This window comes from Rattus rattus, chromosome 2 (assembly GCF_011064425.1).
Source record: "Rattus rattus isolate New Zealand chromosome 2, Rrattus_CSIRO_v1, whole genome shotgun sequence".
NCBI classification, from domain to species: Eukaryota; Metazoa; Chordata; class Mammalia; order Rodentia; family Muridae; genus Rattus; species Rattus rattus.
Window position 1 is genome coordinate 68,117,402 of NC_046155.1, and position 26,535 is coordinate 68,143,936.

At 46.1% G+C, this 26,535-nt stretch overlaps 1 protein-coding gene across 1 annotated transcript in view; it reads left to right on the forward strand.

The window, feature by feature from the left end:
* The window catches only part of Dhx32 (DEAH-box helicase 32 (putative)), a 53,488-nt gene that overhangs the window by 13,330 nt on the left and 13,623 nt on the right, over positions 1–26,535 (forward strand). Inside the window, exons 2-6 of the mRNA XM_032892399.1 lie at positions 3,921–4,433; positions 13,232–13,425; positions 19,345–19,717; positions 24,529–24,774; positions 26,435–26,534. Coding sequence (XP_032748290.1) covers positions 4,131–4,433; positions 13,232–13,425; positions 19,345–19,717; positions 24,529–24,774; positions 26,435–26,534 — 1,216 coding nt within the window. The 5' untranslated portion in view covers positions 3,921–4,130. The remainder of the gene's footprint in view (positions 1–3,920; positions 4,434–13,231; positions 13,426–19,344; positions 19,718–24,528; positions 24,775–26,434; position 26,535) is intronic.

Sequence of the window (26,535 nt, forward strand, 5' to 3'; positions counted from 1 at the left end):
CGTATCACAGGCTGGCCTGAAGTTCACCATGTAGCTGAGGATGACCTTAAGCTTCTGATTCTCCTGCCGTCACCTCTCCAGTGCTGGGGCATGAACTCAGGGCTCTGTGTATCCTAGAAAAGCACTCGCCAACTGAGCTATAACCCTAGCCTCCCTAGTCTCTTTTCTTCCTGCATTAATTTGCTAATATAGGACATAGGTCACTTGTGTATTTTTAAATTCTGCTGGGGAAAAGTAGATTCACATAGCTTTGTACAGATGTAGGCTCAATGAAGCCAGGTGTCTGAACATCACCAGGCCTCAAATTCAGCCTCCATTTGGATGCCAGCCACTCCTCTGTCCATATCCAACACACAAGCCAGTCACAAGAAGTCACTCCGACCGCTTCAGAGTCTGGAAACTTAATAGCTTGGCTCCTCAAACTCACCAGTTTACACTGAAGCCCTTTGTGGACCAAGCTTTACAAATATTTTTCAGTCAAGCCTGTCTGGTTTCTAAGGGCAGGGAGGAGAACTTCCCTAGGTGTCGGATGACGGGCTGCAGGGGTACTGAATCTCTGAGACAGGCGGGCTCCAGGGCAGCGGTCTGGTCTTGACTCTTCTCTACTCAATATGAGGACAACGTTCTGCTGTGGTAGCTTACAGTAATGATGATCCTGAGTTGCTAAGAAAATATATGTTCTCTCGAGGCTGCGAGTACCCCACCGAGTAGCATGGCTGCATCACCCTCTAAGATTCCTTCCTTGGGTTGAGCAGGCCACTGAGAGCAGTTGCTTAGGGCTCAGGTGTTGTTGTAAAAATATAAAAAATAAAAAAAGTATTACTGTCTTTTATCCCTCTAGGTCTGGCACTGCAGTGCCCCACGATATCTGCTGGATATCTAAATTCTCAGTCAGCAAAGCATCTCACCCGCTCTGTTCCATCCCATATCACACTGCCAAAGGCCTCTCTCTCAGCCTGGCAGCAATCTCTCTGCCTACCTAGTTCCCAAGGCAGGTTTCCATGCCAGAAACATACATCCAAACTCTGTGGCCCAGAGAACCTCCCCACACTCCATTACACTTAAATCTACACATGAAGAACACACAACACAATAACCTTAGATCCAGTTGATAAGATATAATTGCCCACCTAAACATACAAAGCCCAGTACCATCCATCCCTTAAGAACTTTAATAACAACCTGTAAATGCACAGAGCAGAATCTTAACGTCACCTGCCATGGCTTCTCCCCTCTCCCCCCTGTCTCTTCTCTTCCTTCCAGTCTCCAGTGGAATTAGCATCAATTACAGGTAACTCTAGGGCAAACCACCACACTCAGGCATGCTTGGCAGGCCTCGGGCACCTTCCCCAGCACTCTCAACATGGAGACTTTTGCTGTTTATCCATTGCTGTGGCCTGACCATCTCAGAATGCTAGAGTGTTTCATGATGGCCACCATGGGAGTGACTTAGCATCAGTTCCCAATGTCTCCTTGTCACAGTTTGGATTCCTTTCTGTTGGCATAATGGCCATCTTCCGTTTCACCATAGCTGTGAAGTGTGGAGCATAAGCTGTGCAGCCATGTGACCAGGTGAGCCCCAGGTGTCTAGAAAGAGCACTGCTCAGAAGACAGGTCTGTCCCTGCAGGTTAGAGTGGCTACCCCTCCTGTCATGTTCAAAGACAGCCGTAGCTTCCAAACAAAGGAGAGTGTGTTTAAAGCCACCTGTAAGGAGCAAACAGGAGCAGCAGCTTTAGGTTGTCTTGAGTACCATGTTCCATAGGACAGAAGAGAGTCAAATCAGTGCATTTGTCAACAGTGTGAGTGAGGACATCAAGTAGGTGGGCCTGAGAGTCACAGAATCCCTGCTACAGGCTCCAGATGTCATCATCCTTAGCTCTGGGCTGCATGGAAGCCAGTGGTCGTCTGTTCAGCAGTGACAATGTATTCCAAGCATTGCTTAGTAGCAATAGGAAATTAGGTCAGAGCAGTGGTTGGTGATGAGTGTCTACTAAGAGGACTAACAGTAGAGCAAGATAATTTTGACAACCAAACCATTGCATCGCTCCACAACCACGAAGCCTTTAGGACCGGCCACACGCATGTGGCTCAAGCTCTGTGAGACAGTACTGATTACATCAAGTGTACACCAGAAATGATCAGGAACATACTCAGTAAACAACACGGCAGCTGCGCTGTGCCTTTTACTTTTATTTACTTTTTCAATTAAAAAATTATGTATGAGTGTTTGTCTCCATGTATGTCTGTATACCACATGAATGAAGTTTCCAAAGGGGCCAGAAGAGGGCATCAAAAGCCCTGGAACTTGAGTTACAGATGGTTGGGAACCATCTAGAAATCAGTCCCAGGTCCTCTGGAAGATAGCCACCGCTCCAGTCTCTTATGCTTGTTTTAAAAAGTAAAATCGGTAAGAAGTAGTTCCTAAGGCAATCAGGGATGTGGTATAATAGCAGCTTAACGTAAAAGGCTTACAAGGGTGAACGCTGAGATGTGATCCTAATTAGACGAGAAGAAAATGTGAGCTGGAGGCTAACCCTTCACTCCTTAGCATGGTCTGCCTCTTAGGTCTCCTGAAGTCAGAGTCTGCCTGTCTGGTGTCTCAGGAAGCCTTGTCTCCTGCAGCTGTCTGGGGATCATCTCACACCCTAGGAGCTGTGAAGGGAAGAGTGTGCACGCTGTAACCCTGTGTTTGCTTATGCAAAATTGTAATTCCATTTTAGTTGGGAAATGGGATGCATTTTTCAGACTCCTACTCAGAGCTGGGAAGTGTCCAGTCCCCCCAGCTGTCAGTACCCTCTGCCCTATGTGTATGTCTGCTGCCTGGTACCCACAGATGCTTCCTGAGGGACTGGCTTCCCAGAACCTACTGGGCCAGCAGGCAGATCTTTTCTTCCTCCTTATTAATAAGGGTCAGCCGAGGAAGCAGTGGAAGGCTAGCCCCAGAAGCTTGAGGTGGCACAGTGCTGAAGGCTAGCCCTGAAGGGTTGAGGTGGCACAGGGCTGAAGGCTAATGCTATAGGCTTTGGGTGGCACGGTGCTGTGAAGAGTTTGTGGGAGGTTACTGCCATTAGTCTTGTTTTGTGACTTGTTTTTAAACTTCCATTTTCCATGTTGTTTGTTTTAAATTTCCACCTGGCTAATATGAGAAGGGACTTTCCCCAGCATCACTAATTGGCTTATTTCTCCCTCTTAATCTCTAGTAATTAGAGATGGAAAAGAAAAAAGTCTCACTTGACATGTAAAGAATATGTCCTTGGTGTGGATCTTACCTTCCCTAGGCAAGCTTTCTTTGTTTAGATTAAAAGCTATCTTTTATTATTTTGGCCCTGGCTTGTTGGGGTTCACACCTAGGAATCTCAAAAAGTACAGCAGGAGACTTGTGATTTAATTAAACAAAGGCCATATCAGCAACAGATGGGGGGGGGGAGAATAAATTCACTTAGGTCGCTGACATTTTTTAAGCCTGCATAAGCAAAAGTAAAATGTCAGGTTTCTTAAATGGTCCTTTACACCCAAGGCATGCTGGGTAATAGGAGAAACTTTTACCAGTGTTTAGGGACCACTCTCCAGACAGGCACAGCTCTCCCCTTTATAAAGTCCGTGCTCTTTGTCATGGGATTAGGTGACCACGTGACTGATTAGCCTCACAATTCCGATCAGACTCCCTGTTGCTTTCCATTCACAGCTACGGTGCAGCAGAGGCCTGGACAGAGGTCAGGGAAAGAGCACCAGGCTCGGAGGATCATTTTCCAAAGCTGCGCAATCCTGTAAGAGCTGGTTGGGAGCAGGCAGCAGCCGGGAGGACAGTAGCTAGTTAACAGAAAAGGCTGACCGTTTGCTTTGAGCGTCTACTGTTTCTGTTTTTAACTTCTTGTATATTACCTGATTTTACACTCATCTTTCATGTGCTTGTTTTTAGCGTGGTTTATTGAACGCCATGTAACAGACTAAGAGCGCTGAAGTGAGCGAGCACCGAGGGTAACCCAGCAACGAGGGACTCGGGTTTGAGGAATTAACTTGCTGAAATCCCGAGCTGGGCCTGGGAGCCTGGCTGAGTTTGTGAGCGGGCCTCACACCCTCTCTGCAATGGGCTGCTGACCGGAGAACTGGACTGTGGAATGTGAACAGCATGAGCTCACTACGGGAAGAAATGGACGAAGAGGAACTGGAGCATCCAAACGCCTCCCCAGAAAAACGCTATTTCCCCGAATCCCTAGATTCCAGTGATGGGGACGAAGAAGGGGTCCTGGCCTGCGAGGATCTGGAGCTGAACCCCTTTGACGGCTTGCCGTATTCATCGCGATATTACAAACTTCTGAAAGAGAGAGAGGAGCTTCCGATATGGAAAGAAAAGTACTCCTTCATGGAGAGTCTGCTGCAAAATCAGGTTGTGCTCGTGTCAGGGGACTCCAAGTGCGGCAAGAGCTCTCAGGTGAGGAGCTGCTGGAAAGGCCTGTGGCCTTGAGGTTTTGCATGTGTGAAGTGTTGTAACCAAACAGAACATTGGCAACCCAGGTGCTACAAATGAACCTTGGCTGTTAGACTTGGGAGACGGTGGAGTTTACCTAGGTCATCCTAGAATAACAATCCCGATGGTTTCCTTTGTAGAGGTCTTAGAAGTTGAAGTAGAGTCACCGCCCCATCAGGTTTTAGAGGATTACCCTTGATATTTGCTTACATGCCAGTGGGGGTGAGCAACACCTGACTGTTCTTGCCCTTTTCTCCCTTTTTAAAGGTTTTTCTTAATTATTTTATGTGTATGAGTGTGTGGCCTACATTATGTCTGTGTTCCATGTATGTATGGGTACCCAAGGAGACCAGAAGAGGGTGCCAGATCCCCCAGAACTGGAGTTAAGGACTTGGGAGCCACCATGTGGGTGCCTCAAAGGAAACCCAGGCCTTCTGAAGAGCACCCTCTTAACTGCTGAGCCACCTCCTACCTGGCTGTTCTTATGTGTGAAGCTGGCTGAGTTCAGGAAACAAATGCCCAGGAAATCTATTTTCCTCTTGTACTTCATTTGCTTATTTTGGAGAAAAGGTCTCTCATAGCTCAGGCAGCCCTTGAATGCCTAATCTTCCTGTTTCTACCTGCCAGTGCTGGGATGATGGATGTGTTTTACCATGCCCCACAGAAATCCTTCTTTGCCTTGCAATAAGAAATAACAAAATGGCAGATATGCAGTCCTAGACTGCCTAGAGAGGGAAGAATTCGGTCAGTTAAAGGAGGGAGGTAGTAGCTAGGACTGTGGCCTCATGGCAGAGAACTTGCCAAAAATGCCTGAGGCCTAAGTTAGATGATTTCTAGCATACTAAAAAGATAAATTTAGGAATATAAATGTTTGCAGTATTGATGTGAGCCGAGGAGGGTTTATGAATTAGGCAGAAGGTGGGACTTTTTTGCAAGTATAATTGTAGTGGGGGTGGCTTCTGAGCGCCAAAGAGAGACAGTTACTGAATACCTCCTGTCCAGTTTGTTGTGTTTGAACTTGAGCTTTTGACTCAACTGAAGTCTGTGTTTTACATTGTAGATTCTTATGATGAAACAGTTAGAATAGACCACAGAGATTATCTGGTGAAAGAGCACAGAGGTTTTTCAGATGACAACTGCGGTCTGGAAGCCTCTGACAATGTGTTGGCTCAGGTTGCAGTCTCCTGAGTAGGTTGAAAAAGAACACTCACATCGTACCTGCCTCTTCCACGACCCCTTCAAATGCACCTTGGTGAAAGGAGGGCTGGGCACTGATGGTTTCTATCTGGTTTATAGCTGCCAGGGTTATTCACTCTGATGAGTTATTTTTATATCAATTTACTTTAATTCATTATAAGAACTAAGTGGATTTCTTTCTGGTTTCTGTGGGCAAATGGAACTTTATTTTAAAAGTTATCTATTTTAAATCTTGTTTTTATGTTATTGTGTTTATTTCAGATTGATAAAGAAATTTCAGTAATAGTATAGATATTTTCACAGCTGTCTCCTGATTCCCCAAAGATAATTTGATTCTGCATTCTCTCCCCCTCCTCCCACTCCCACATGTGAACACACACATTTTTGTTCCAAAACTTTTAAAGATTCAGAGTGTGTGTGTGTGTGCACACGCGCACGCAGGTACATACATGTCTGTCTGTCTGTGTCTGTGTCTGTGTCTGTGTCTGTGTCTGTGTCTGTGTGGACGTGTGCCCTTAGAGGCCAAAAGAGTTGAAATTATAGGTGGTTGTGAGCAGTCTGATGTGAGTAGGGGAACCAAACTCTGATCCTCTGAAAGAGCAGCAAGCTATCTGTACCCCTGAGCCATCTCTCTAGCCCCTGTCTGTATCTTTTAAGATTAAACTGAAGTAAGGTAACACACACCTTTAATTCCTGCACTCATGAAGCAGAGGCAGACGGATCTCTCAGTTGAGTCAGGCCTGGTCTATAGTGAGTTCCAGGGCAACCAGAACTCTGTAGGGAGACCGTGTCTCCAAGAAAAACGAGAATAGGTTGACAAAGCCAGGCGGAGTGCACACCTATAATTGAAGTACTTGAAAGGCTCAGGGAGGAGGATGAGCAGTTGCAGGCCAGCATGGGCTACAGAACAAACTCTGTCAAGGGGAGGAGAGAGGAGGTGGCATGATGCCCTTCTCTCAGCAGAACAATAAGGACCAGAAAGGGGAGTGTAATGCTGGTGTCTCACTTTTTCCTGGCTTCAGGGTTTTCATAGTTATTAGGTGTGATGTCATAAAACATTGAAACCATCCTCCAGATGAATCCAGATCGCGCTCCATCTCACTGTCATTCAGAACTCCTTTAGTGTGGAAGCTTCTCCTCTGCCTCTCATGACTTTGTCATCTTCAGGGTGCAGTGAGTTCTGATCTGAGGTGTCAAGTGGGTGTGGGAGGTTTTCAGGTTCTACCCGTGGCAGGAAGGTGCACTGGAGCTCCCTCAGCTTCTGTCAGGAGGAGCAGCAAGCCTTCCTCTGGGCTGCTGGTGTTGAATGTGATTACTTAGAGAGATGGCGCCTGCCTGGTTCTCAGTGGTAAAGCTGATGTTTCCTCTCATGGTTTCACAGGCTGAAGTCCACCCCTTGTCACACTTTGGGATAATCACCTTGCACTGGTGGCAGCCTGACAGTGGCCCCTAATTCTGACATGCCTGGTGGCAGATAGCAGTGTTCCTTCTAATTCTGCCTTCAGGTTGACCGCCTTGGATTCTTGAGGAGTCAGCTCTTGGTTTCCTTTCCTTTCCTTTCCTTTCCTTTCCTTTCCTTTCCTTTCCTTTCCTTTCCTTTCCTTTCCTTTCCTTTTCTTTTCTTTTCTTTCCTTTCCTTTCCTTTTTGTTTATTTTGTTTGGAGACAAGAGTCTGTCTGTAATTCTGGCTGCCCTGGAACGTAATAGAGTCTAACCTCAAACTCACAGATCTCCTCCTGCTTCCTAGCAGCTAGGACTACAGGCATGTGCCATGGTGCTTAATATGGTAGATGGTGCTAATAATGCTTAGCCTTATACAGCAGTTTTTTTGAAACTGGGTCTCATTCTGTAGCTCACATTCACCCTGAACCCTCCCCTCAGCCTCCCAAATGCTGGGGTTGGTGTGAGCCACCGCACCTGGCTTAGCTTTCTTTTTTTTTTAATAATTCATTTACTCCGTTCTCTGTGGGATATCATTAATAAACCTCTGTGTGGCTCAGTTTGTTCTGCTGTGGCAATTTGAAACACCTCAGAATGGGTCCTGTCCTTGTCCCTTACCTGCATGGTTCTCAAGTACGTGCTGCTCTCACAGTAAGATGTTCCAGGCTCCTCTGGCACATTCCCTGTCCCAGCCCAGGAAGCGTCTTTCTTCTAGTTTCCTTGGCAGATGGCTGCGTTTGGAAACCGAGACCTGGATGGCAAATGTGCCGTTGGCCGTTGGCTGCTCGTGTTTCGGGCTCTTCCCAGCAGGGAGAGAAGGAAGTGAGTGTGGTTTACACATATCCCACAGGTTCATCTGCCTGCGTGGTCCACATTTCATTCTGCCTCCGTCTTTCTCTGTGTTTCTCCGTCTCTGGGTACTTGTGTGCGTTTCTGTTTGTTCATCTTTATATTTATCTCCCTGTTTCAGGATGCACTCATAGCAGTTGTCTCCAGCCAGCTCAGCTCTGGTCTCACTGTAACCTTCCCAGTTTCCATAACATCCTTCTCCCAGCAACACGGCCCTCTGTTTATACCCCCCTTTGCGTGTCTACTCCCCCAGTACATTCAATTCAGACTTGCTGCTCCTCTCCGTTTTTTAGGGATTTGTCACCCTTAGGAACAAGAAATGCTGAATATGCTGTAAATGTTGTAACCGTTGTTATAACTGGGTACAGTTATGGTTTCTTCTGTCACTTTTGAAGTTTTGTTTGTTTGAGATAACTTCTAAAAGTATCCCAGCCTGGTTCCAAATTTACTATGTAGACAGCCAAGAATGACCTTGAACTTCTGATCCTCCTGCCTCCACTGCCTAAGTGTTGGGACAACACCTTTTTAAACTTCTTAATCATATTAGTAAGCTGTATTTTTGTTTGGTTAAATAGGAAGTCAGTGTCTTTCTGGTTTAGAGAAATCAAACTGTTTTCAAATAAAGAGAAGGCAGGCATATTAATTTGTTGTTTTTTTTAAATTCTGAAAGTAACCTGTTTTGTTTCCAAGACTCCTTTCTCGTTCCCCACAGTTTTAAGTCTTTCAAAGAAAAACCTCTCTTCAGAGCCAAAGATCTAAAACTGCCTTCTCTTCTGGTACAGATGTTTATAGAGACCAGCAGCTGCCCTGGGAAAGAGAGACAATTTCTCGTCTGTCTGAGGCAGCTTTTCCTAGTACTTCTCTGGATGGTCTTACTGAAAGCCAGAAGGGAAGAGAAGCATTTCTAGAACTACCTAGTGTCTTTTCTAGCTTTTACTCTAATCTCTCATGAGTCAAACGGTTCAGTTGCCAAGAACTGGCTTTGGTATCCATGTGTTGGGTAAATTGAGGCAGGCACCCATGGGGCATAAGCTGTCTGTGGCAGTTGGTGGAATGGACAAGACAGCTCCCACAACAGCGCTGCTGTTGTAGAAGTCGCCTGGCCAGATTGGCCATGACAAGGCCATACACAATACTGCTGCTCTGAACTCTGAACTGAATTTGACTGGTGGATTCTTTTGAGAGATCTGAGCAGCTGACCTTAAGTCTCCCAGAGTCCCACAGCCTGCGATCTTGTATGCGCTATGCTGTCAAGCATGGGGACTGGGATCTTCTTGTTTCCCCTCTTGAATCTGTACTGGGAGAGTACTGTCAGTAATAGACGGCCACAGAGCCAGTGGGAATTCGAGCTACCCACCCCTCTCGTTGCCCTCAAGGCAGGAGACAAGCATTACTGGCATCTATTCTGACCCTTGCTCCTGCCCCAGGAGTCCTGGAAGCAGGCGAGGCTGTGGGCAGGTAGAAGGACGGCTCACTGTGAGGCCTTTTAGGCAGTTGGCAGGTCTGACATTCATAAAACCACTCACAGGAAATGGGTTGAGAAAATATGGTAATTTGATGGATGGGTTCTGAGTGATTGATTTCCAGCTGGTGGGAATTTGTAGACCATGCGTCTGGACCTGGGTGTTGTCTGCTGCCAAACTCCAGACAAGCTACTTTGAAGAGTTTCTTTCTCAGGAAGTGAAGGAGCAGCTCCCTATCTTTTTTCCCAGTGTCGTGTCATTGCTGTCAAAGTGTCTCAGTGTCACCGTCTCCAAAGAGAGCAGCGGCCTTGGAAAGATGGGACTTGCTGCATGCCTGTGGCTCCCACAGACCCAGCTTGACTCCTCGTCTGCCCAAAGTAGGGCATTCTGGCAGGGAAAGAACTTGCACAGAGAAACTGCAGCGAGTCCTGAGAGCCCTGAACAGCAGCAGGTGATTGTGAGACGGCCAAAGTAAGCCCCCAGCCGAGGATTGCCTGGAGGAACGTTCCAGCATAGCAGTAGGCAGAGTGTTCAGCAGTGCAGAGGGGCAGAGTACCAAGCTCTCTTGGAAAGTGCTCCTCTGTCCCATGACGCTATGAAATGGCCAGACTCCTAGCTTCTTCTCCTTTTTTTAAAGAAATATTTTAAATATTTTATTGGCTTTTTATTTATTTTATATATATGAGTGCTCTGTCTTCAGACACACCAGAAAAGGGAATCCATTACAGATGGTTGTGAGCCACCCTGCGGGTGCTGGGAATTGAACTCAGGACCTATGGAAGAACAGCCGATGCTCTTAATCACTGAGCCATCTCTCTAGCCTGACTCCTGCTCTTTTCAGCAGTCCCTGGCATCTGCCAAGGACTGACCAGAATGGCCCCTGTTTTGCATAGACAGTGGTCCTCAACCTTCCTATTGCTGTGACCTTCTAATATAATTCCTCATGTTGTGGTGACCCCCAATCATAGAATTACTTTATTGCTACTTCATAACTGTAACTTTGCTACTATTATATTCATAATGTAAATATCTAAGTTTTTTTTTTTTTTACGATCATGGGTGACCCCTATGAAAGGGTTGTTTGACACTCTCCCCAAAGGGGTCACGACCTACATGTTGAGAACTGCTAGTCTAGAGGAATGAGGTAATGGGGGTAGGCATTCTAACACCGGGACTCCTCCCTTTTCTGCTCAGAGAGAGAACATTGCAGCCTGCAGTTACAAGGCTGACTGTTCTTACCGCATGTACTGGACACGTCTTCCAGGCTCTGTAATTAGCTGTGGTTTCTGCTGGGCTGTGAGTTTGGTTGCTAAGTAAACATCTGCACTCTGAGTGAAGCAAGCGCATGCTCCCTCCTCCATGGGTGCTCCCCCTGCCTTGTGGACGGACCTTTCCCAATCACTGGAGCTTGCTGATTCAGCTAGACTGACCAGTGAGCCCTGGGACCTGCCTGCCTCTGCCTCCAGAGCTGGGATTAGACAGGAGTCTCTTTGCATCAGTGCTGGACATGAACGCAGGTCCTCATGCAGCACAGCAAGCATGGAGTAAAGCGCACCCTGGTCCCCCTCTTTTCCTTTTTATTCAGTCTAGGACTCCAATCTATAGTGTGATATTCTACACACATTTGAGTCTTCGCTCCTCCACTCAGCCTTCCTGGAATGCCCTCATACACATGCCCTGGGGTGATTTTTAAGTCCTATCAAGTTGATCATGAAGGTCTTAACCATTACACCAAGGAAAGAAGGAAACAGAATTTTATGTTTAGGCCAGTGATTTTGAAACAATTAAAGATAAACTATTTTGGATCATAGACATTTTAAATATTTCTGGAAAAGCACAAGACATTGTTTTGCTTGATTAACAGATATTAACTGGGATGACTTGGTGATGAAGAATCTGGATCTCTGTTCTCACAGCTCAGTCTACAGTGCTCAGGAACAGAGGGGATGAGAATTGAAATCTAACAATTCCATAATGAGTCAGTCTCAGGAGCAAACCTCAAGATAATCTAAAAACATTAACAAATTTTTACTACCCAGATCAGTCTTTAAAATACTCGGGCTGGCAGTACACCTGTAAGTACACATTTAATCCCAGCACCCAGGAGGCAGAGCAGAGGCAGAGGCAGAGGCAGTCGGATCTCTGTGAGTTCAACACCAGACTGTTCTACAGAATGAGTTCCAGGACAGCCAGGGCTACCCAGAGAAACCCTGTCTTGAAAAAAAACAAAAACAAAAACACCCATGGACTTCTTAAAATTCATGTACCAAAGCATAATTTATTAACAGTGCCTTAAGATTATATTGTACAAAATAAATTTGGGGGGTTGGGGATTTGGCTCAGTGGTGGGTTCGGTCCCCAGCTCCGAAAAAAAACAAAAGAAAAAATAAATAAATAAATAAATTTGGTACCTTCTATAATTCTTGCACAAATCAATTTGATTAAAAGTCAGTTGATCCATGACACATTTTTATTTTTAAATTTTATTTATTGTATTTTGATTTATTTTATGTATGTGAGTACACAGTAGCTGTCCTCAGAACACCAGAAAAAGGTCATCAGATCCCATTACAGATGGTTGTGAGCCACCATGTGGTTGCTGAGAATTGAACTCAGGACTTTTGGAGGAGCAGTCAGTGCTCTTAACCAGCCCCTATTTATTATTATTGGGTGGTGGTGGTGGTGGTGGTGGTGGTGGTGGTGGTGGTGGTGGTGGTGGTGGTGGTGGTGGTGGTGGGGGTGGTGGTGGGGGGGGGGTGTGTGTGTGTCTGTGTCTGTGCAGTGCCTGTGTGCATGTTTCTGCACCACATGCATGTCTGGTGCCCACAGAGGTCAGAAGGGGCAGCAGCTTCCCCTGGAAGGGAACTACAGACAGTTGTAAAGCACTGTGGGAATCAGACCCAGGTCCTCTGCAAGCACAGCCAGTGCTTTTAACTCCAGAGCCGACACTCCAGCTGTATAACACATTTTACATAAAAGGATTTTGAAAAATGGCTGAAGAGCAGTTCTGCTTGAAATTGACTCTAGACAAGTTGGTCGTCTCATTAGGTTAATTTTTAATTACATTCAGATAATAAATTGGCAAAATATTTTAGCTTTCACTAGTAAAGCCATGTTAAGCGGGACAATTTGGGTATTATTATAATTGCATGAATTTAAATGCTTTAATTTTGGGTTGTTATTTTGTATTTAAATGCTATTTAATATTACATTCTTTAAAACATAATAAATCATACAAAGTTGTTTTGATGGGGCCTTCTTATTACTAGAAAAAAATTGTGATTACACAAGTCTCTCAAAAATGGCCTAGGCTGGAGCTGACAGGACTGCTCACTGCGTAAGAGTGCTTGCTGCACTTGGAGAGGGTCTGGGTTGTTTCATGGATAACTCTAGTTCTCAGACATCCAACTCCTCCTTCTGGGGGCTCTGAGGGCACTGCATATGGTGCACATACAGGAGCAAAATACTCACACACTTAAACAAATCTAAAAAATGTTAAGAGACGTAGGTCTTTTTCATGTCCTTAACTGCCTTTCTAAAGTCTGTGAGTCAGAACGTAGTGGTTCTGTTTAATGATAACCTGTACGCTCTTAACTTCATTTATTAGTGATGAAAGTCATAGTGTCTATTGCTCACATTCTACTAAGTAAGGAGTAATACTGTTCTGGCAGTGTCTGCTGGTAATTAACAGGTGAAAGGAAAAGATCTTAGAGAGCATGAAGCCAGCCGTGAGAAAGCGCTACTCCTCTGAGTTGTGGGCTTGTCTGTCTTTCCTAGCAAGGACTGATCCTGTGTCCTTTTTCCCTGTCAAAGGTTCCTCAGTGGTGTGCTGAATATTGCCTTTCCATCCATTATCAGCACGGGGGCGTGATTTGCACACAGGTCCACAAGCAGACGGCAGTGCAGCTGGCCCTGCGGGTAGCCGACGAGATGGATGTTAATATTGGTCATGAAGTTGGCTATGTGATTCCTTTTGAGAACTGCTGCACCACTGAAACTATCCTGAGGTTTGTATGTAGAACTTCACCACAGCCTAGGAGCCTCTTTCTGGACTTGGGTTCTATAATCTTCAGAGTGTTGGCCTGGCCTTCTGCACGTCAAGCACTCCTGGAGTAATGACTGCCCTCTCTAGCCTGGCACATACCCCCTCCCTTGTTTTCCCTCCTTGGTATCCTCCATAGTCTCTTGTCTAAACTTCTGTGATTATAATCCTCGGGGAAAATTACAACTTGTTAGTTTCACCCAAGACTTTCCATAGTGTACTTAAGAGAGCTGTACCTCCTGGTGAGTCTATTGTCATTGACCCTGTGCCGCCATGTGGCCCCCTGTGGCTCTGTGTAATACCTATGTTTCCACACCTTTATGTCTTATACCTGTCTGCCCATCGGTAGCCATACTTTTTGGCTACTTTATTGTGTCCCATTATCTACCACTCTTCCAACACTCAACATTAGGAGAGAAAGCAGGTTAGAGGGGAAATGGGGCACAGACCTCTTTAGACTAATTTCTGCTGATCAGGGACATCGAGTTCCTAGGGGCAAGTCCAGTTTTAGTCATCAAATGTCTCCAATCAGCAAAAGCAGCAGCCTCCACCATTCCTCTCGGGATTCTTGAATTTACACATTCTCAAGAGTCCCCAGAATTCCAAACATAAACTATCTGCAGCTGGCAAAAATCAACCCCTCCTAGAGCACGAGACAGTCATCAGCAGCTGCGAACAGTCTGAAGACGCCCCATATCCCACACCTGGGATTAAAGCGGACACCATCTTCACATAACTGAGTTTTTAAAGAAATGGAAGTTCTTACTCCACCCATCACTGTACTTGTCCTGTCTGGTTTTTCTTCTGGGATTGGCCGATTCTTTGTAGTCACTCAGAACCCAGTGCAAGAGTCACCTGCACCAGGAGTGCTCCCCGGACCTTGTAGAGGGAGCTGTCTTTGAGGAAGAAATAAGTTATGTTATCAGATATTTGTGTTAACTTTTTTATCGTAGGCTTCCGAGGACTGCCTTCAGAGCAGGAAGGAGAAATACAGAGAGAGCTGAAGGGGAGAGCTGGAAAAGTAACTTCTCAAGGCTAGGGCTTCTCCGGGTAGTGTTTTGGCTCCCTCATAAACAGTGCCTCTGCCTATCCCACTCTTCAAGGAGTGGCCAAAGCTGCTGACAGCCAGAGGTAACCACTCCACGGGCTTCAGGTGCCCTGAACACTGTCTTCCCCTCTAGGAGCTCAAGAGATCAGAATATACTGGTCTCAGGACCAGAATATCAGCACACTCATAAATAACCCACTCATGTGGCGTGCTGGTTGGTGTGTGGTCGATTAGTACTGCTTCAGAATTACAGGGCAGGGATGGCATTCTGCACGCTGCTATCCCTGCATCTGATATGCTTGTCCTGTAGAGGATGTTCCCTAACTTGGCAGTGGGAGGAGGGAGTACTGCTTTGAAGGCCATTCAGAACGCCCTTGTGACTCACTGTTTGAAGCAAGTGTCCAACCATAGGGAATGTTTAGGCCAGTAATGCCTTGACCTAAATAAAGTTCTTCAGGCTGTTTTACCTTTGTAAAAGTTCACAATTGGGTGTATATGTGCTTGTAAACTGCTACTGTATACAGGACATATTCAAAAGAAAAGCACCCCTTCCCTGCCTCTTAGGAACTTACAAACTAGTTGGAGATTGGTTACACAGGACAAAAGAAACAACAGGATGAGGAGGAGGGAGAGTGCTTAAGCTTAGCATTTTTAGTCACTATTTTTGACTTTGGAGGGGTGTTGAGAAAAACCTCATTCTGTAACCAAGGCTAGTCCAAAGCCCTTAGTCCTCCTGCATCACCTCCCCCACACCGCCCGCCCCTCCATTTTTTATTTTAATCAAATAATGGCTTCAACTAAGTTCTGCAGTCACTGCATCTAGACTTCGAGAGCCTTCGGAAAGGACTCTTAGCTGGAACATTTTATGTTAATGAGTGTGAAATCATAACTTTAATTATTATTATTATTGAGAAAGTCGGGTTGGGGATTTAGCTCAGTGGTAGAGCGCTTGCCTAGCAAGCGCAAGGCCCTGGATTCGGTCCCCAACTCCAAAAAAAAAAAAAAAGAAGAGAAAGTCATGAAAGTACTTATCCTGGGATATACTATCATTGTAAGAGTGTAGCAGATATACTTTTCAGACATCTATATGGTTTGGACTTGACTTTAGTCAGTTTAGTTTATTTCAAACACTGGACTTTGTCAGGCAGAGGAAGGACTGAGTTTCTGTGCTAGTGCTGACTCTGAGTGGGAGCCCTGAGGCTTGAGGTAAGCTGTAGCTCATGTGGATGGAATGTTCTGGCTACTGCAGGTTCTGCTCTCAGCTGCTCAGAATGTCTTTCCCTATCTTCTCTGTCAGAAGTTGTGAGCAGGACACAGGAAGGGCCTGAGCCTGAAGGTGGCCCAAAGATTTAAAAGCCCCTACAGTAAAAGGAAGTACTAACTCCACTTCCCTCCCAGAATGCTGTCTGCCTAGGATGCCTTGTGGCTATACGGCCAGTGTCTCTAGCTTTCTAGCAGCGACTCTGCATAGGTTTCCAGCCAGAGCTCTCTGTTCTCATGTCTCCTCATCCAAAAAAACCAGTGGCTGTTCAGAGGGGCTTTGTAAGGAATAAATGGCTGAGTAGATAGGCCAGAAGTATAGTGTGGGTGGTGGCTAGTTTATGATTATAATTAAAGGTAATTAAATCTTTAGAATTTTTACCAGAACCAGTTGGTTTTCCTGGAGATGGATGCTGGCCATGACTTTGAGTGCCCTTAGATTGAATGGCAATCTAAACCACAGATGTTTCTTAGTGGGCCAGGGCCTTACACATGCTGGGCAAGTGCTCTACCACTGAGCTGCTTTGCCAGCCCTTCAGTCAGAAACTTTAAAGGTCATTACTAATTAGAGAAGCTAGTGTTCTGTATTCAGTTTTACCATTTTTGTTTTCTTTGCAACCCTACTGGGCATATCACAGATACCTGATAGAGATAACATTGCCTGCCTGCCTTTTGCTTTTTTAATAATATTAAAAAAAAAAAAAACAATTTAGCTCTTTAAGCTTTTATCTGGCCTTTCCAGATAGTAGACACCTAAATACTGCATGCCTGAAAGTGTTTTCTTCTCTATATGCTACAGTCTCTTATGCAGCAGGTCTCCTGTGCAGCGGGTCTCCTGTGCAGCGGGTCCCCTGTGCAGCGGGTCCCCTGTGCAGCGGGTCCCCTGTGCAGCGGGTCCCCTGTGCAGCGGGTCCCCTGTGCAGCGGGTCTCCTGTGCAGCGGGTCTCCTGTGCAGCATGGGTCTGCTATGCATTGGTGTAGTTCTTAAACCTCTTCAGTTTCCAGAACTGAAAAAGTTTGAAGTTTTCATTAGGGTCATACTCAATATAAAAGATTTCAAAAGAAGAAAAAAATTCAGAAGATACAAATATTAGTACAACTTTTTAATGTTATTCTTGGCTCTTACAAGTCTTGAGAATTTAAAGTGCTAACTGTGTTACATTACCTATCACACGGACAGCATATCTATGTAGTTACCATGACAACATTTTTAAAGCTCACACGGAATCTTATTAATGTGAAAATGAGAAAGGAATCTTGCCAAGCTTGGTGGAGTACACCTTTAATCCCAGAACGCCAGAGGCAGAGGCAGGATTTCTGAGGCCAGGGGAGTCTACACAGTGAGCTCTAGCCCAGCCAGGCTTATAGGATGGAGAGAGGGAGGGAGGGAGGGAGGGAGGGAGAGAGAGAGAGAGAGAGAGAGAGAGAGAGAGAGAGAGAGAGAGAGAGAAATATTACATCATCATGCTGAATTTAGCTGAGTTTTAAATAGGCCACCAATCTCTCTCCTTTGAACCAAGGCTGGATATATTTACATAACTCTTGCCTCCTCTACTTTATAGGAAGCATGGCTTTGAGGAAGCCGAGTGCTGACTAGATGGTTACTCAGCTGAAGAGGAACAAGATCGTATTTGTGACATGAAAGGAGCTGACAGAAACCTGATTTGCTTTTAAGTAGTGACAGTAGCTTAGGTCTTTGTGTCCTAGTCAACCTTGGTAGAGATTCCTGCAAAGCCAGATCTCAGATGCATTTGTCCGCATCTTGCATGAAATGCAATAATACTGTACTCAGAAAAACTTCACTCTTAGGTTTGATCATCCAGGAATGGTCCACGATTTGATATTGCTCACTTGGTAAGACACAGAGTGAGTCTATATGAACAGAAGGCAGAGAGTGAAGCTTTGATCTCATAAAGTGAAAGGAAGAACCGAATCTTACTATCCAAACCCTGGTGCCCCAGGAAGTAGTCTCTGATTTGATAACAGCATCAAATGTGATGAATCATTTGGTTTACATCTTAACCGTGAGCTGGGTATGGTGGTGTGTGCCTTTAATTCCTATGTGTAGTAAGAAGTTTGGGGTTAACCTGGGCTACATTGTAAGTTCTAGGCAAGCCATGGCTACATAGTGAGACCCTGTCTACAGACAAACAAACAAACAAAAATAAAACCTTGACGCTAGCTTTGTGACCCTGGCTAGACTCCTTAAACTGTTGGCCCATTTTCTTCATTTATAAATAGGAGGGGCAACATCTTCCCTTAGAATTTATTCTGAAGGTTAAATGAGAAATGTATTGATTAGCCCAGGGCCCAAACTCAGAACTAAAAGGAAATGCTTGCTTCCATACTCTCTGTCCTCCCTTGAAAAGGTATTGAACACTAGGTCAGGGTCCCCACTGGGTCAGAGTCCCCAGTTGCATCAGGTTTGGTTTGTCTGAGGGCTTCACTGTATTCAGAACAGTCTCCTCACAACTGAAGCTTATCACAGTGAAGCGGATAGAGAGCAAAGCCAGCCAAGTGAGCCGTAAATACGGTTTCCTCAGAGGGAAAAAAGCAAGTGTTCACATGATCCCTGGACTGGTACAGCCCCCTCTGTCAGTTTGGGGCAGAGTGGAAGCTGTCCCCAAATTTAAGCTAAATGTCAGCCAAGGGCCAGCAGTGCCAGCAGACGCATCCAACAACCTCAGCCCTAAGTGCTGGTAGAGGTGGAACTTTCTCTTCAAACAGTAATCTGTATGCATATACAAGTAGGATCAGAAGGAAGGCTTTATGATAGTGGATCATTACCATGAGGCCTTTAAACAATTTTAATAGCTCGAAGGCTCCTGGGGGCAGGGAATCTATTAAATTACTAATGAAGGAGGCTGAAACTGGAAGATTTGAGTTTGAGGCCAACATCTCAGACAGACAAAACCACTAATAATCCCCTTGTCCCATCATGCTATTGGGCACAGGTACTCCACACTGATGGTAACTGTGTAGCTACTTCTGTTTGCTCTTACTTGCGGAACATTTCAAACTTAATGATGTTAGTTTGCTGACACAGTTGCCACCAGCAACCCTCAGTGAGAGTCTTAATGTGAGTGGACCATAACCCTGAGTTCTTTCCTTGTAAAGTATATGGCAGTACCCAGAGTTCCACCAGTGACAGGAAGGAGAGTAACTGTCCAGTAAGGATGTTCCATGGTAATACTGTTTAATTTACAAAGCTGCAGGCAGATGTTAAATGCCTTTATCATTGTTTGTACCAGTGAAGTTTGTATATGTTTGTGATTAAAGCGGGACACGTGGTAGTGGTGATCACTGGTTACAGACCTCTGTGAGGAGAGGCCTCTGACCAGGGGTTCTGTGGTGAGCCTTGAGGACTCACTGAGCATGTACAAAGGACATTTAAAATGTGTTTATGTGGGGTTCTGTGCTGTGGCCCTAGATTCTATCATCTCAAAGGAATCTTGGCTCTAAGAAAAAAATGTAACCAGTGCCACAAAAAAGGGCAGAGCATACATGTGTATTTTAGGGAGTCCTTTACATGGTGTTCATGAGAATTCTCTTAAGTTGAATGTGTCTTCTGTGTAGGTACTGTACTGATGACATGCTACAAAGAGAAATGATGTCCAATCCTTTCCTGGGTAGCTATGGTGTCATCATCTTGGACGATGTCCACGAGAGAAGCCTGGCGACTGACGTGCTGCTTGGACTCCTTAAAGATGTGCTACTGGCAAGGCCAGAGCTGAAGCTCATAATAAACTGCTCACCTTTCCTCATCAGCAGACTCAGTTCCTACTATGGAAATGTGCCTCTCCTAGAAGTGAGAAATAAGCACCCCGTGGAGGTGGTGTACCTTAGTGGGGCTCAGAAGGATTCCTTTGAGTCTGTCGTACGCCTTATCTTTGAAATCCACCGCTCTGGTGAGCAGGGTGACGTCGTGGTCTTCCTGGCCTGTGAACAAGTAAGTTACGTGGCATTCCAACCCAAGCAAGTGTTGTTAAAAGGCATTTCCTTTGGGACACTTTTCCATCAGCAACTCGTGGCTCCCATTGTATAGCCACCTTGCAAATATTCCCTACAGCACATCTCATTCTACACATAAGCTGTATCACAGATGGGATAGACTAAACCTCTGTGAGAGCCTTGCCAGTCTCCCGGAGTGAGAAGGAATGGGGTGGCATCTTGAGGGTCCAGGGCCCAGCTTGATGGAAGCTGGCCATCTCTCGCAGAGACACGGTGGACACAGAGGACACCACATTCTGCTGCCCTCTCAGCAGCACCTGAAGTAGACTTAAAGACTAGCAGGCTGTTCTACCCCAGCCTCCGGGGTTTCCATGGTCTCAGTATGAGGCAGGTGTGCAGGAGTTCTAGTGATTCACGGGAACCAGAAAGTGTGGGATAAAGGCTGAGCTACAAAGGAATGAGCCCCTGCCTTGGTATGGATCTGTCAGGGTGACAGTGGGAGTGGGGGAGAGGAGGGGTCGCTCAGAGGTATGACCTCAACTCAGGCTCAGAACCAAAGGAGCTTGGGACAGGTCATAAGACTTAAACTTTGTCTGTTTCCTTAGGGAAATTTAGAGTGTCATCTGCATAAGGACATTTGTCAGTTGTTTGTGTAGATGATACTCATTCTTCTGAATACTAATCTTCTATGGTGATGATTTATTGCATGATTTAGAATGTCTATAAAGGCCCTTGGGGAAGTGACAGAATGATTAAGGGGCAGAGTAGAGCCTGAGGAAGGAGCAGCAGTAATGTTAGGACATTTGAAACAGCCAGATGGAGACGACAGGACAAACAGTCATCTTTTGAGATTAAAATCAGAAATTTCAAAACAGCCAAGTGTAGGCAGGCCTGTAGTCAGGGACTCACCAGGCTGAACTGTGAGATCAGAGAATCAGAAGGTGGAAGCTAGCCTTGGCTTCAGAATGAAACAGTCTTAAAAAAAAAAAAAAATCCCAAACTAGTGGTTGGGGATTTAGCTCAGTGGTAGAGCACTTGCCTAGCAAGCGCAAGGCCCCTGGGTTCGGTCCCCAGCTCCAAAAAAAAAAAAAAAAAAAAAAAAAAATCCCAAACTAAAGGTCATAACAGGTTTGGCATAGAGGTTGTCTTAGAGTCTTTGGGATTCTTGTAAATGTAATGGAACCTTTACATCAGTGACGTGGTGACCTTTAAGCTGGTGAGCTGTAGCAGTCCACGGAACTTAGAAGTGTCCTTTCTGTTAAGAAGCAGTAGACATGGAAGGGATGGTCATGAGAGCTGCAGGGAGCTCTTGCGCTCCTGCTGCAGTGTCCTGGCCAGTGCTGGATTCCTCATCCAGTGGACAGCAGCTGCCCTGCCCGGCTGCCCCAGCCCTGCTGGCTCCTGCAGACTCGCCAGAAGGCCGGCTCTGTCTCTGCTTCCATCCTGAGTGCTCCAGGTCTGGATCTAGATCTTGTTCCCTGGCTGCTGCCTTCCCAGCTTCCCACTGTGGTACCGAGGAGCCTTCCTCAGCCTCGCTCCTGTCGTAAAAGCCCTGCTCAGAGCTGGTGATTGTTATTTGCCTCATGCTACTTGGTTTCTACATACAGTGAAAGCCTGCTGTGGTCCCTCAGTACCATAGAGGACAAGCGTAGGTGAGCTGTGGTCCCTCAGTACCATAGAGGACAAGCATAGGTGAGCTGTGGTCCCTCAGTACCATAGAGGACAAGCATAGGTGAGCTGTGGCCCCTCAGTACCATAGAGGACAAGCATAGGTGAGCTGTGGTCCTTCAGTACCATAGAGGAGAAGCATAGGTGAGCTGTGGTCCCTCAGTACCATAGAGGAGAAGCATAGGTGAGCTGTGGTCCCTCAGTACCATAGAGGAGAAGCATAGGTGAGCTGTGGTCCCTCAGTACCATAGAGGGCAAGCGTAGATGAGCTGTGGTCCCTCAGTACCATAGAGGACAAGCATAGGTGAGCTGTCTTTTTAAGAAATTCAAAGTGCAGACATTGCCACTAACAGTGGTTCAGGGGGTCAGCTGTGCACTCAGTTAGATCTGTCTCCACACCTGCTGTGAGCTGGCCCATGACAGTGCACAGGCTTCCTTCTCTGTGACTCGGTACTTAGCAGGCTGAACACCCTGAGTGCTTCCAGCCTTCTTTAACTTGAGAACAAAACATGAAATAAATTACGTAGAAGAAATAAGTTAAGTTCATAGTGTGGAGTCCAACCAGATCACTGTAAGGGCCCAGCAGGCCGGTGTTCAAAGATTGGAGTTTCCTGGGAAATGCTCTACATGGCTAGGGGCTTCTCTGATCTCAGATACCTTCTGTCAGTGGCTGTTGTGGTCTCCACAGCTTTGCAAGTGGTCACAGCAGAGTCCTGCAGACTTACTGAGTAAGAACTGAAGGAATGCGCTGGCTGTGGGGGAGTGCACCTCCAATTCCAGCCCTCGAGAGGCAGGCAGGCCCCCCATGCCTGTTTCACAGAGTGAGTTCCAGGATAGATAGGAGGAGAGAGGGGAGGGGGAGGGAGAGAGAGAGAGAGAGAGAGAGAGAGAGAGAGAGAGAGAGAGAGAGTGTGTGTGTGTGTGTGTGTGTGTGTGTGTGTGTGTGTGTGTGTGTGTGTGTGTGAGTGAGTGAGTCTCTGAGACCCTGTCTTGGCTTCAGAACTTCGCTTGAGAAGCAGGAACCATACGTAGCATCCGTCTGTCACCGTTTCCCTGCAGAATGTTTCTTTCATTTCTCTTCCTGAAAAAAAAATGGTGTGTATAGGGGGAGGGCAAAATTCAATGAAAAAAATTAAACAACTAGAAATAGGCAAATTTCTGTGAGTTCGGCCAGAGCTACATGATGAGACCTTATCTCAAAAAGCAAAGCAAAACCAAAGCAAACCCAGCGCAGCTCCCCTGTAACCATTCGGGCTCTTCTATGTCCCAGTTCCTGGATAAAGACAGAGACTTACTGCTGCGTTTGCGCCTGGGCCTTACGCTAGGCTTACCCCAACCCCTGACTTACACTGACCTGTTCATACTATTCTACGACTGCTACACGGCTGCTCGCCTCCTCCGAGTCTGGGCGGCAGATCTTCCCACACCTGACCCTTTCCCAGAGTTCCTCTCTGCCTTTGCCCCCGCCTTCTATTCTATTTTTTGCTGTAGACCATAGGCCTCTTATTTTAATCAATCAGAGGGTGCCTTAGTCAGGCAAGGAAGGACAGAGACAATCTTCACACAGTGTGTATAAACATTATCCCTATAGTTGCCAATTTTTTTTTTCAACAATATTCTAAGAGGAAGTAATTATTTTGCTGCTTTTTGAAGGTTTATATTGGTAAGAAATTGCTCTGAAATGGACTTCCAGTCCTTTTCTAGATTATCTGTTGAGAGTTATTGACGCCTGCCTGCCTGCCTGAAGCCGGAGGAATGTGGGTGTCCCCCCTGAGGCTGTCCTCACAAAGCGTGTGGTAAAATGAAGCACGTGATTGGATCGTTCATTTCATCTTTAGGACAGGAAGCCAACCTCCCAATCCTTCTGCCCCCATCTCCCAAGAGCCAGCAGAAATAATTTCCTCTGCTATTCTAGTTGACCAGTGTTTCGCTGTGTGGAATATAGTGCTACTTGCTTAGTTTGAGAAGAAAAGATCGTGTCAAAGTAAAGGAGAGGAGTGCTGGAGAGGGCAGCCCGAGAGCAGGCCTCCTGGGACAGCCTGCCTTGGCTGCCAGCAGCCTTGGCTGCCTGAACCCTCTTTAAGGTAGATCCCGCCTCCAAAACCCTCCAGGTGACAAGACCCGCTCTGCAAATGGTGTAGAAAGGAAGGCACCATGAGCTAAAGACGGGAAGAAGGGGATAGAGCCTTAAAAACCACAGACATCACAGGAGGCCAGGTTTTCAGTTTGGAGGTTTTCGTGAACTGACGAGTCTGATAAGCCAGGTGAAGTTCCCATTTGGTGGCTTGCCTTGTACTTTAAAAGATAGAAAAGGTTCGCAACTATTGAAAAGGATTCAGATTATGTAACATCTACTCTGAAAAATGAGTTGGGATTTGAGAACTGTGCAAACTAAAACACCTTCCCTTTGGGCTCCCCTGTTTGCTTGTGGGTAATTGTATTTGTTCTTTCCCCATATGTGTGATGTAACTTGATCGGACTGTTCTAAATGCCTGCAGATGCGAGGCAGCGGAGGCAGTGGCCGCCCCTGCCCACTTTACAGCTTTTCTGCCACCCCTTTGAAGCATATGTGGGTCAAATGATGTATAAGGTGACCCAAGCGAGGCTCCTAGTCGTGCTTTTTTGTATGTGCCTTTATGTTTTATTTTAGTTTTTTGAGATGAAGTTCTGCTTGTGGTCCAGGCTGGCCTTGACCTCATGGCAATCCTCCTGCCTCTGCCCCTGAGCCCTGGGAACCCACCATGAGCCTGCACACCGGCTGGTAAGCTTTCCTTTATCAAGTGCAGTTGAGCAGCGCTTAGCTGGTTGCTCAGAACAGTGACGTGAGGATGGGTTTGCTTCCTCTGCCCATGGTAACGTGTCTGAGGAGTGGCATCGAGCTGGGAGAACAGGAGAAGGAAGGCAGAGAAGCAGGCAGGGTGTTTTCAGAGGGAAAGCCATTCTGGACTAAAGGCCATGAATTGTGTAGAGATAACATTTAAGTTGCCTAAAAGATGATTACAGCCCTTCTCCTTATTTAAGGCAATAGCTTAGACATTTCTTTCTTTGTGTGTATCATTGCCCAAAACTTTATAGAATTGTAGGATGGTTTTCTACTGAAACTGTTATTTATTCTCTCGGATGTTTATTTTTTCACTTTAGGATATTGAAAAAACCTATGAAATCGTGTGCCAGGAAGGATCTAACTTAAACCCAGATGTGGGAGAGCTGGTGGTCATTCCTTTGTATCCCAAAGAGAAATGCAGCCTGTTCAGGCCAGTGGATGAAACCGAGAAAAGGTGCCAAGCGTCTCAGAGACGGGTGGTGCTGACCACCAGCTGCGGGGAGTCTCTGATCTGGAGCCACACCGTCAGATTTGTTATTGATGTTGGTCTGGAAAGAAGACAGGTAATTACCATCCTGGGGCCAGAGTTGGCCATCCATCACTGACACCCACGTATTGGGTTCCTTCTACACCAGTAGCCAAAATGTGAGGGTGCACTGTGACCCAGGGTTCTCTTCATTGGGTCAGATGTGCTTGGAGTAGTTGCAGCCATCAGTTAAAGTCTTGGCTGTATCTCATTAGCATATTGGTAGTCTGGAAACAAATTGAGGGTCAGAGGTTTGAGGAAATACCAAACTTCAGCATAAAGGTATTGGTTCCTGTCTACCTGCCTGCCTGTCCGTCTCCTTCCTCCTTTCTCCCCTTCCTTCCCTTCCTTCCTTTTCCCTTTCAACTGAGGATTAAATCAGGGCCTCCCACTTAGTAGCCCAGTGCCCCTTGTGCCTTTAGGTAAGCCGCTAGCACAGTACATTTCTTGGCTTCCGAAGCTTCTCTAGTATATTGTGTCTGCTTGTCCATTCATCAGTATAATTAGCATCTTCAGGGAAATCGTTTCAAGTGAATTGACTAGCTTTTAAAATATTTGCTAACTGGACAACATTTTTTCTTTATATATAATTTATTTATTTTATGTGCCTTGGTGTTTTGCCAGCATGTATGTCTGTGTGAGAATGTCAGATACTCTAAAACAGGAGTTACAGACAGATCTGAGCTGCCATGTGTGTGCTGGGAATTGAACCAAGGGTCCTCTGGAAGAGCAACCAGGGCTTTTAACCAGTGAGTCATCACTTTAGCCCCCTAACTCTAAATTTTTTAGAAAGTAAATTATTAAAGCTGTGCGGTGGCAACTCACACCTTTAATCCCAGCACTCAGGAGACAGAGGTAGGTAGGTAGGTAGGTAGGTAGGTAGGTAGGTAGGTAGGTAGGTAGGTAGGTCGGCCGGTCGGTCTGTCTCTGAGTTCGAGGTCGGTCTGGTCAACAGAGCAAGTTCCAGAATAGCTAGGGCTACACAGAGAAATCTCAAAAAATAAACAACAATAACAGTAATGATAATTTAAAGATAATACATCATTATAAGTGAAATACCTTAATGTGAATTACTTGTATCAAAGTTCTTTTGAAACAAGTTGTAGATAGTCTGTTTTGAGCCAGCATCTTGCCCTGTAGCCTGGCCTTCAGCTTCCAAGTGCTTGCACTTCCACACCTGGCTTGTTAGAGTCAGTCTTCAATTACTTCTCTGTTCCTAGAGCATAGGCTGTCAGTTGCCCTTCTGAGCCACATGCAAGAGAAACTGTCAGTCCTGTATGGCGTTTGCAGTAGGCGTACTACCCAGAAAGTCCTACGTGTGTCCTAAGCATGGACCCACTGAAGTAACACTGAGCTGAACAAAACAGCAAAGCAGTTCAGCTCTGTTGAATGGAAACCCTTTCGTGTGTGTGTATGTCTGTCTGTCTGTCTGTCTCAGGAGGGGGATCCCGCTCACCAGCATGAGTCTGATGTCACGTGATACTGAGGTCTTGCACTACAGAGCGCGGTAGAAGCAGGCACCTTGCAGATCCATCTGCCAAGTCCCTGGAGTTTCTGTCTCATAATGTGTGATAGACGATAAAGAAAAAGAGCCTGGCAGCATTTCTGTGGGGCGTGCTGCAGGGCAGTCACCGGGGGTAGAGGCAGGGGACTGCACCTGAGTTTCCAGGGGCTAACAGGCTGTGTTTCTGTTAAAGGTATACAACCCCCGAATCAGAGCCAACTCCCTCGTCCTGCAGCCCATCAGCCAAAGCCAAGCAGAGATCCGGAAGCAGCTCCTCGGGTCTTCTCCCTCAGG